The sequence below is a fragment of the Papilio xuthus genome, unplaced genomic scaffold, assembly GCF_000836235.2.
Source record: "Papilio xuthus unplaced genomic scaffold, Pxut_1.1 DF826945.1, whole genome shotgun sequence".
NCBI classification, from domain to species: Eukaryota; Metazoa; Arthropoda; class Insecta; order Lepidoptera; family Papilionidae; genus Papilio; species Papilio xuthus.
Genome location: NW_013531704.1, coordinates 4,879,642 through 4,891,713, shown reverse-complemented (window position 1 = coordinate 4,891,713; position 12,072 = coordinate 4,879,642). Strand labels below are relative to the sequence as shown.

General features: G+C 34.3%; 1 protein-coding gene across 4 annotated transcripts in view; it reads left to right on the top strand.

Moving 5' to 3' along the window:
* The window catches only part of Gbs-76A (Glycogen binding subunit 76A), a 43,655-nt gene extending 32,058 nt beyond the window's left edge, over positions 1 to 11,597 (top strand). For 3 of the 4 annotated variants that reach the window (XM_013316949.1, XM_013316951.1, XM_013316948.1), the window contains one exon: positions 9,216 to 11,594. In XM_013316949.1, the coding sequence (XP_013172403.1) occupies positions 9,216 to 10,847 (1,632 nt within the window). In that variant the 3' untranslated portion in view covers positions 10,848 to 11,594. Of the gene's footprint in view, positions 1 to 9,215 lie in introns of all 4 variants that reach the window. The other variant, XM_013316947.1, reaches the window with a different exon arrangement.
* Positions 11,598 to 12,072: the final 475 nt, after the last annotated feature.

Sequence of the window (12,072 nt, the reverse complement as noted above, 5' to 3'; positions counted from 1 at the left end):
TAAAATATACTTTTTATTGGTCTGGTTACCTAAAAGCCATAACGTTAATAAAAAAAAGTTTACTGTTTTAATATTATGAATAAAAAAGTAATAAGCATGCCATAAACATTAGTGGGATATTTTTCTTAAATATAAATAAACATTTTATTGACAGTTCTTATTTTTTATTAGCTCAAAAAAAAAAGTAACTGGCCTTAATTACTTTATTTAAAGCAACATATAAGTGAAATAAAAATATATCAGTTGTAATAAATTTCATTCTTTATGTTTACTTATGTTTAACGTATCAATTCAAATGGTAATTATTAAATTTTATTCTTAAAAATAAAAAAAGATAAGGTTTAGTTAGTAGAGTATTTTTTCCAATCAATATTATCAATGAAAAAAATGTGTTGTTAGTACCTAATATTTTAAGTTAAACAAATAGTCTAGTCTTAATTGAATCGTATCAACTAGCTAGTACGTACTTACTACATGTTGCAGCGTTATTTAGTACGATTTTGGTTTGAAAATGTCTACATCCCTGGTACTTACTAAGACCGCAATCATCTGAGGTTTGCTAGTAACATGAGCGTCGCCTTACAAAAGGATTCCTATTGCGTTTAAAACGTACTAGCTTTCGCACGCGACTCCGTCCGCGCGTTATTAAAAAAAAACTTAATTTGTAGCCTATGTGTTCTTGCAGATTGTGTTCTACACCTACAATGGCAAATTTCAGCAAAATCCATGCAGCCGTTCTGGAGATACCTTAAAACAAACATCCATATAAACATTCACATTTATAATATTAGTAAGATTAATAATGCATGTTTTTTTAGATTAATTGTCTCACTTCTAGGTAATATTATTTGCGGGTACTTATGTGAAGGTCTACACCCTAATAGTAGTCGAATTACTAGACTAGTCCTTTGTAATTGAATAATCTAACATGAATGGTAGCGACTACTAGCCCTGCTCACATCATTGGAAGTAAAAGTCGTGAATGTTTTTTATTTATTCATATGCCAGTTGTCTGATTCAATGTGATTCCAAGTTCGAAGATCTTTGACTGGTGTCCGGTTTTTTTACTGTTATTTTTAAATATTCAACGCGAATGTGCAAATATTAGCACTGCGAGACACACATTTACTGAGAAAAATCCAGTACCTCTTATTTAAATAAAGCATTATATTTGTACATCCTTTAGGTAAAATTTCTTTGACATTTCAAATTCAAATTTATTTAAAAAGGTGATTATTTTATGATAATATGTTTGAACATACTAATCAGTTAATAGACTATATTTAACAATATTTTAATACTAAATTTAATAGCCTATGTGTTCTTCCAGGCTATGTTCTACATCTATGCCAAATTTCAGCGATATCCATGCAAGATACCTTCTAATATCCATCCATCCATCTAAACATTCGCATTTATAATAGTTAGATTAAAATATTTAATCCTATAATACTTAGTTAAAAACGTTATTAATGTCAATACTTTGGCGCGAATGGCGCGCTTTCATTGCAAAGTCAAGTGTCAGAATGATTAGTGAGGGGACATAGACGTCAACATTTTAGTAAGGCTAGTGTTGTGCCAGTACACCGGCACATTGTTGGATTTTCTTCCTAACATTAGCTACAGTTGAATAATTTGTTTTATGTGTAAACATTTGTACCGTCTTATCACACGATAATAAAATTGCCACCTACATAAATTAATTTCGCGAACAATTTAAAACCGACTGTAATTATTTCATAACTTCCACATTTTATATTAAAAAATTCATACACAAAGTATCATCGTCTCCCTCATACTATTTGAAAAAACTGAGATGCATTATATTTTTGTTTATATTTGTAGACAGTGGAAACAATTAAATATTTTATTGGCATATCCATAATAGTACTTTATTCTGCTATACGTTATCTAGGGTTCATTGACCGATTACTAAACAGCTTAGTCTGCATCTTACGTGTAGTTATGTGCGATTGTTTACATAAACGTGCCTTGTTATCTATCGATAAGAATCATCAATTACACGCGTGAATAGAATATATATATCTAAACATTGTATTTTGGAATTTAATATACAAATGACGTCATATTTGTTTATGTTTGTGTGTACTGCCATCTAAACTTATGCCACTTTCGTTATTAATTTTATATGTCACCGACGAAAAAGTTTTTTTAACATCATCACCGTCATCAGCTACACGTCCTCACAGAAGGGCTCGGAACCTACCCTAAGTTAGGGGTGACTAGGCCATAGCCAACCACGCACGCCCAGTGTTGGTTGCATCATCAATATCTTTGAATTTCTTCATAGATATGTGCAGGTTGCATCCCGATGTTTTCCTTAACAGCAAAAACGTCGGATAAATGTTCATTTGTCAATCGAAGACTACATTGGTACATGGCGGGATTCGAACGCAAGACCTGCAGATAGCAAGTCAAGTGCTTTAACACTTAAGCCGGTCTATCGTCATCAATAAGGAAAATTAATGAAAAATAATATAATGTTTTCTTGTCACTATTCATTCTATCTACAAATCTTTGATACCTACTTATTAGAACCAACTTTCTCTATGAGTATTATGTTGAGTATATGAGTATTCTGTTAGGAAGAAAATCCGAAAACGTGGCAGTGTATTCACCCAACACTAACCTTACTAAAATGTCGACGTTTGTGTCCCTTCACTATTCATTCTTACACTGGACTTTGTAACGAAAGCACGTCATTCGCGCCGAATGATTCTAACTAATGTATAAAAATACAAAGATGGTCTAGAAATATATTTTACTTAGTTTTAAGGCCACTTGTATTTATGCCATTGACATGTGTCGTGTGTCAGTTATCGTTAAACAAACCGTGGTGTGTTTCAAATAGCTTATCATAAAGCACACTTTTTGACATAATGTATTTATAAAGAAGCCTATTAACTTAGTATTATTGACTTTTCATTTTATTTCACCTCTTTGTAAATCGTTGACTTACTAGCTTTACTTAGCTTTCGCCCGCGGCTCCGAACGCGCTAAAACAAAGAACTTAAAGATAAAGAAATTAGTAGCCTATGTTCTTCTAGAATGTGTTCTACATCTTTGCTAAATTTCAAGTTCGTTCAGCCATTCTAGAGATAACTTTTAACAAAGATCCAAATTTTGCATTAAAAATAATATTTATTATATTTCGAAAAACACAATTATTTTACACATATTTTGGGATAAGGCTTTTAAATATTATTCTATTTGTAGCATGATGTCTTAATTTTAGAAAGATTTTTAAGAGCTGTTGTAACTTCATATACATATGGTCTTAAAACATTAGACTTTGGTTTTGATTTCATTAATCGAAAATTGTCATAGCATAGTGCTTAAATTAAATAAATAAATGTAATTAAATTTTTGACTTATTAAAAATAATCAATCTTAATTATAAAATTCGGTTTTTTTTCTAACTTACGAATTTGTATTTGTAATACGATTGTAGTTTAGGGAACATGCCCATACTACGTGACCTATTTTTATTAGTTTTTTCGACCCCTCCCTCCCCTAGGTGAACAGGCGTAGTACATGCCAAGACCTCCCCCCTTTAGTTTTTACGTAGTAATTATTTCACATGCGAAAATTTTAAAAATAATAAGACCGCATGCAGACTTAAATTACTAGTGAATTATTTAGCTACAACACGTGTATATAACGAGATAACTGCGAAATACATCAAGTACCGGCTATTGCGTTACACGATCAATTGATACATGCAAGATTGAAGTACCAATGTAGGGTAGCCCACGCGGATCATATCATGTTCTACCAAGTGCTCTTACGTAAATTATTTGTAAATATTAACCGCTTTTAACAATCTTAATCTAATGTTCCCAAACATTTTATCATGGATTCCTTTCAAAGAGATACTAGTTTGGTTCTAACCCCATGCTTCTATATCTTCAACCTTCAACTTTATTTTACGCTATCGTATGTTTTCTGCGTCTTGTTTGGACCCCAGGAGTTCCATAAGGAACACTTTGGGAATCACTGATTGATCGAAGGCCCCCTGTTGTTTAAAGGTAGGCAATGTATCTTGTTAGAAGTGGCTCATTTGCGACCTTAAATTTACTATGAAACGAAAAGTAAATAATTAAATAATATAAACAGTCTTGCTAACAGTTTCGTAGTACTTTCCTTGTGATGTGATGATGATGGTGATGACAGTTGCAAGTGATAGGTTTATCAAAATTATTCAATTATTTGGTATTTTTCAAACGCGGTAAAACATTTATTCGGAAGTTCCTGATACAAGTTGAATAAATTAAATTTTGTCAACCTTTTCAAGGCATAATTCCAAGGCAGTACACACGATTAATCGTTTTCAATTTGAAACTAGTTTTATTAATAGAAATAAACACCATATGACAAATAAATTATTAAAAATTATAGCTTCTATATGTAATTAATATCTAAAACAAATCGCAGAAATTATGTGTTTTCGTAAAACCAATTTTTAAAAATGTTTCTGTCTGTATGTCTGGCTGCATGGCTGCGTTTATTTCGGGTAATCTCAGGAATGACATGACCGATTTTGACATGGCTTTGACAAGAAAGTTGTTGATGCACGCGGTCATGTTACTTATTTTATTCTGCGCTGACGAAGTCGCGGGCGATTGCTAGTACTCAACAGAGATTGTGGGATTCGAATTAAATAATAAAACATTTGATAAACTAGGAGGGCATAACCGATAAATATAGTTCAATTTAGTATGAGGCTATTATTCAATCAATGTGGCGGTCAGCGCTCCGGCCACCAGCCACCACTGGCCGCGACTTGCCACTTGTAAATAACGTTAAAGTAGTCACGTCTAATAATGTGTTATTACAGAACTGATTGCGGACGCCCATATTTCAGCATTACACACATTGACATAGATTGGTTCGGTTAGTCGTACCAATTTGAATCGATTTTCTATTTTATTTTTGCAAGTACGGTCCTGTATAATACGGATTCTACGTTTAAAAAAATAATTTTGGCTGACTACGTATACAATACAATTATAATAGTTATGTATGCAATATGCACACAAGAATATTCAGAAGACTGACGCAAGAACACATCTCTTTCTGATTTTCTTAGTATAAATGCGAATGTTTAGATGGATGGTTATTTGTTTGAAGATATCTTCAGGACTGCTACATGGATCACGCTGAAATTAAGCATATAATTAGATCATAGCCTTGGAGAACACATCATGTGCTGATTTTTTTTAAATTCCGCTCAGACGGAATCGCGGGCCGCAGCTAGTAATAATAAAAAATTTGACGTTGACTATTGAACTTGATATTTGTTTTTAATTACTAAATTGTTTAATAACAAAACGATAACTTATTACTATATCATTATTGAACAATTTAATGTTATAAACAAAGTCTTTCACGGTCGATCAATATCGAAGGTGACTATGTTTTTATAAACAGTGAAAGTCTTCGATAAACGTAAATAAATAACATCATTTTTGATTACATCAATAATAAAAACAATATACATAAGACCAGACCCAGTACTGGATATTAGGGCAGGCCCAGGGCTTTAGCTGTCTAAAGCCATGGGCCTGCCCTAAAAAGGATTAATTCGTAGATCGCCCCTTTCTGTAAAGGGGCGATCTACGAATTACATAGTCTCACTTAACCCTGTTAACTCCCTTCCCTCCAAAGGCATGATAAAAAGGGGGCGTAAAATTCTAGCCCAGGGCGTAGCGCTAAATCCAGGATTGAATATAATAAAACTTTGTTTGCTGCTAATTCTGCATTCTGCATTAAACCTTCAGTAATTCAGTTGACAGCAGCATTCAAATTAGGTTGTTTAAAAATGGACAAGGAAAAATACATTCCTTGGGATCGTATCTTTAAGGATATTTCATTGTGAACAACCTTACAAATAATAAAGGTCTTGTATAAAAATGAACATTCAAAATTTTTATATTCAATCAAATAAAGAAACATATTATGTTATACATTAATTAGTTACTTAATTTTTGCTATAACTAGATATTTGAATTGGTCTATAAAATGTTGGATTGATTTTGCTTATTTATTGTATGTCGTAGCGGGTTATCGATTGAATGAAATTGATAATTCAACCAGGTTCTCACAAGTTACAATGATTTTTAATATAACTGTATTACTGTTTTCTGGACTTTTTAATAATTTAGCATTTTTTACGAGTCTTAAATTGTTTGAGTTCAAAATAAGGAAGATTCTAAAACATTATTATAATGAATAAGAAAGTCTAGCATCAGCTATAGTTATTGTTACGCGTATCTACGCAATTTTTTTTGTCAAACAGTAAATATCTTCTTCGGGTTTTCCTCAAACGTTAACGTAATAATATCAGTTTAAATTGATGATGACGACATTAGCAAAGTTCTAAAAATATTTAGTGACGATCACTTTGCGGGACTTTCTCGAATTGTCCCGAATGAACTTTCAAGGTTTGTTTTTTTTTGGAATTGTGAATTTAAATTCTTTGAATGTTTTTCGTGAAGGGCATTTATCGGGCAATAATTACGGAATTCGTTAGTTTCATAAAACTTCTATTTCTGTATACATACGCCCTCGTTCTGTGACGGAGTATTGTATTTGGCACGGGACAGAGCGCGTGACGGTGACCTGTTCATACACTTTCACACATATATACCGCGTCTACATTTGCGAAGAAATTGCTCGAATGTTATATAGATATTTATGAAAATAGCCGACCATTTATTTTTACATGATATATCATTTGGTTTGCATTGAATTACTTTTTTCTTGATGATATCACGATTTTATTTTTAACTTCTAATATCAATGTTTCCAGAATTTCAATACGTGTAAAGGAACACAATGACATGAAATTTTATGCGTAACTTTTGTGTAGGTGTAACATGCTATCATATACAATGTATGATACAAATCTCGCAATTACTAAATACGTGATGTATCATGTCTCAAGCATCTTGTTGATATAAGTGTCACTCGGCGATCACTTTACTGATAAAGTGATATTTTTAATTAAGCTCAATTTTCGTGTACGTAATCAAACATATAAGAACAATTAGTAATTGCAATAATAAATTAAAAGAGTATTCATGATAAATTTAATCTTACTAATATTATAAATGTGAATGTTTAGATGGTTGGATGGATGTTTGTTTGAAAGTATCTGCGGCACGGCTCAACGGATTGACGAAATTTGGCACACATGTAGTACGTAGTCTGAAAGAATAAATAGGCGAGGCTTTTTGAGTTTTCTTTAATTCTGCGCGGACGAAATCGCGAGCGACGGCTAGTACAAAAATAAAGTCGTCAACAACATTTAATTTATGGCATTGACCTTTGTGATAAGCAAAGTTACTGGGTTTCTACTTTCATGACGGTTGTATTGTGATATTACAAGTATTATTGTTATGTTGTCTTCATTTTTAAAGGAATGTATGTGTGTCAAATACAAGTGCAGTGGAAATGTGCACTAATAGTTTAAGATCCCGTGTTCGCCAAAATTTATCCACCTTTAGGGAGAGGACAGAGTAGTGCGTTGCATCGTCGCAGCGTCAACGCTGCTTCGCTTTACATAGGTTTTATATGTGGCGCTACATTTATGCGTTGCGTCTTCACTTGCGATATTTCAAAGGAACAACGGACGAAAGCAAAGCGAAGGGATGCGTTGCGTCGTCTGAACACGGTGTGACAACAGACTGTGCTACATTGAGACCCTTGTCCTCTTGCGTTGTGAAACCTTGCGTTGCCGTAACGCAAATGGGGCATACAATGGGATGGTTAGCTACAAAGCAACGCGATGTTCCAGCAAGGTCTTGCTCTTATCTGTGTTTACGCTTTTCAACTTCGATATTGTGTCGATGAAAATAGATTGACAACTGTGTACTTATTGTGGAGAGAATATTGATAAGAAAGGACGCGACGCGTCGTATCCTTTAGAAACATCCACGATTTAATGCAATACCTTAATGCACAATATTTTAATATTGCTCTAAATGCATATGTCAGATAGATAAAGAAACTTTATGCTTAAGTTTCATAAAACATGATAACTTTTATTTAGAATCAGTTAATTCAGTTTTTTTTTTGGATAAAACTTTCTCCGGTATTCTAAAAACATCCTACTGTACATATTATAATCTTTCGAGTTCGAGTTTAAAAACACATAGCACAAACACATAAAAATATTGATTCCGAAAAGATAATCAATTTGTTCATTTATTCTATATATTTAATTTTATAAAAAATATTACGTGAAGGTCAAACTAAAGGTCGTACCAATCTTCCTATATTTCGTTCAGAGACACTCCGTTTAAATAGGTCATTGCGTGACCTCCAAGATGACCTTGTAACGAATAATAAAAGTAAAATTCTTCAAGTTTAAATCAATCTTTCATATTATTTACAAAAAACTTTTTTTCCTCTGATGATACGAACACAACGCTTTATATTGGATTAAAAAAAATTATGTTAGATATACATGATGTTCAAAAAATGATTTGTATGTCATTTGTTCCATCATATCACTAGCTAGTCTTTTATAAAATATAACAATTATTATTTCAGTCAATTAATAACAACCTATATCAAAGGACGTTTGTTTCATTCATAAAATTACTACAAAGGGTTGACTCAATTGTTTTCATTTCTGTAATTGCGATATTCTTTTCTATAATTTAATTTTAATGGTTTTTTCATGTACCTTCAAAATATTTATCAAGCATATTTAATTAAAATTTGACGTTGCCTTTTGACACTTGTTTAACTGAGAAGTAAACGTTAGCATGGTCTGTTATTGTTTTTCATTTAAGCATGGTTTTAGATGTTTTACAAACGTGATGGTGAAGCGATACAAATATTGCTTTCAGTTATAATCTAGTTGAAAGTTAAGATTAAACTAATGTTTCTCATATTTTTGAAATGTTATCATTTCTCTCGTGAGTCGCGACTGTGTTGCAGATCGCAGCCGCGCCGGGTAACTCCTATCTTATCTAGGTCGTTCACTTTTGACATTAAACTTTGATGTCACGATACTCATGAATAAACAGTTCAATTGTATTGTTGTTTGTTGGCAAGGTGCCAAGAATATAACTGTCATACTTTGTTTCATAGTAACTGAAGAAGTAGTTCCACTTTCTGAATTACGTTAGGATTTCTTTCAACTCTACCTTAAATGTATTTATAATTTTATAATTATTTTTCAGACGCAGATGAGCGGCGACCGCGCCGGCAGCGGGACGCAGTGTGGTCTGACGTCACTGCTGCCGATGTCGTGCCGCGGGCGCGCTGCCGCATTTGCGCGCGACTTGCACTCCCGCTTGCGCAACCTCGGCGCCGGACACGATGACTGTGACAGCAACTGGATCGCGCGCGACACCGCCGCCACACACAGACCCGCCAACTCCGCACAAAGGGACCTAGACACATTCTACGATTTCGAACTAGAATGCGAGAGTCCTTCCAGTCCTGTCGACGAATACGATGGAGCGTTTCCGGAACGAGCTGCTGCAGCAGACACGGAACAGCCATTCTACGATCTCGAAAACGAAACCGAGACCAAAGAGCAGGCCAGGTTAATGTTGAAGCAGCCGGATAAAAATAAAAATGGTTTCAAATTCTCCACTGCATTCTACACAGACTATTCACCAGTGAAATTACAACCGGTCCCGCGAGAAAACGGTCATACAGACAAACCCCTTTATTCTCCTATAAGTTTTGAAGGTTGTGCGCGACAAAACAGCTACGATGAAATCGATTGTGCAGTTCGGCCTGCGGTTGTTGTAGAATCTGAACGACTCAGCTCCCCACTGAATCATTCGATAATACCGGATAGCGATTCTGAGTTTGAGTCTGCCAAAAGCGATCCGTCGGAGGCCAACGACGAGGTTACATTAACAGAAAAGTCATTGGAAAATGATGTGACGGAGGGTATCGAAAACTTGTCAATTATAGATCTCGATCTCGTCGAAGAGGAAATTCCTGTAGACAATATCGATATTGAAGTAACAGCCGCTACTGATCTTATTGATTCGACTCAAATTATTACCAGTGAAGTTTCTGAAGACAACGAGATATCTCCTACTCCCGAAATTGATCCTAAGTTTTTAAGCACAGAGTGTAAAGAAGATGAAGAGGCAGAAGACGATCGTCCCCAACGCGTTCGTAGGTGCTCATCACTTAAAACTGGCAAAACGCCACCCGGTACGCCGGGACGAAAGAAAATAGTTCGCTTCGCCGACGTATTGGGCCTCGATTTAGCAGACGTCAAGACGTTTATGGATGAAATTCCAGTCATTCCAAAATCCGCCTACGACGATCTAACAGGCTGCGACATGCTGAGTTCCTCGCCGCCTGCCCGGACGCCGCCCAGACTCGGCGCTCTCACATTAGTACCTTTATTCCAGGTACCGCGTGACGTCACAGAGAAGCTAGAAAAGATGCTCGTCTGTCTAGAGAGCGCACGAGTTTGCGACGGCGCTCACGTAACGGTTTGTGGATCGGTGCGCGTAAGAAATTTAGATTTTCATAAAACTGTACATATTCGATACACGATGAATAGATGGAAAACGTACACCGATCTCCAGACGACTTACGTGCAGGGCTCCTGCGACGGATACTCGGACCGCTTTCAGTTTGTGCTATACGCACCGTGCATAACTTCGGGACAGAGGTTAGAGTTGGCCGTTCGATTCCAATGCAAGGGGCAGCAGTTTTGGGACAATAACAGCGGAGCTAACTATTGCTTCGATTGCCTCGCGTTGGGGGCGACTGCGCCGATGCAGACGACGACCGCGGCGCTTCACCCTACTGTGGACTGGCACCCATCTTTTTACTGACGCTCTGAGCGAAGATATGCGGGATGCTAGCCGTACTGTAAGAGCGGTGAAAACGAGTGGACGAGTCCTTTGAGGCAGGAGTGTGTCTTGCGAGTCCGGCTGGTCCGGAACTACAGCGTGAGCTCGAACGACAAACCGTTGTTGCCTCATTTAATTGTGTGCTTTGTGTACAACGATCAATTACTAGGAGAAGCAATATGGCGTCCTAATATTATGAGGCTTGAAATGTAAAGCGTTTTTTGTGATATAATTTAGAGTAGGTGTAGAATTTATTGAATCGAGAGATCATCTCGTTCGGAGTGCCATTCGCATTAACGACCTATCTGATTATAAAATTTTCTTTATGATTTTGTAGTATAACGTAAACGAGAATATAGAAACTATGAAATGTTATAAATACAATATAATAATTATTAAAACGACCGATGGAGTGAGTGAGTTGAATGTGAACTGTGTACATAGTTAGAGAGGTATATTCTGAATGTTATTAATATTTTAATAATTTTTACAAACTATTAGCCTTATTAAATAATTAGATCTATATCGAAATAAATCACTTAGACTGTGTTTGTTAATCATGAATTAGATGGTATGAATTTTTTTTATTATTGTTATTAATAATGTGAATATAATTCAATGCCTTTATAATATAGAAGTTTTTAGATTCTTACAACCGTTAATAACTCTTTATAATTATTTTTTATAAGACTACATACATTTAAGATTATCCTGTCCTACAAAAACTGTAACAATTTGTAATATTTGTGGGAATAATTTTACAGAATTTTTTATATGAATGTTAAAAACAAATATATTTCCTACTTTTATATTTATCAAAATAATATCATGACACAATGTTTCCTAAATAAAAAAAAATTATAATTATTGTTTTGATATTGAAAATTTTTAATTGATTAAAGATTAATATTAAATTATTTGTTACTTTTAAGTCGGCAGCAATATTTATTACTTCGCTTTAATTGTATGTACCTGAATCCTAAAATGTGGCCATATTAATTTTAAAAATATACCGATGCGTCAATGTATTTCTATAGTTTTATTGTGTATCGTATGACATTTGATTTATGAAAACTACCTAATTAAATATTATTCAATTATACAGCGTGATGTTTTATTAAAATTAACCTTTGTTATTTAACCAGTTTTGTACTTAGAAAATTAATATTAAACCATACTAATATTATAAAAAATAATATTTACAGTG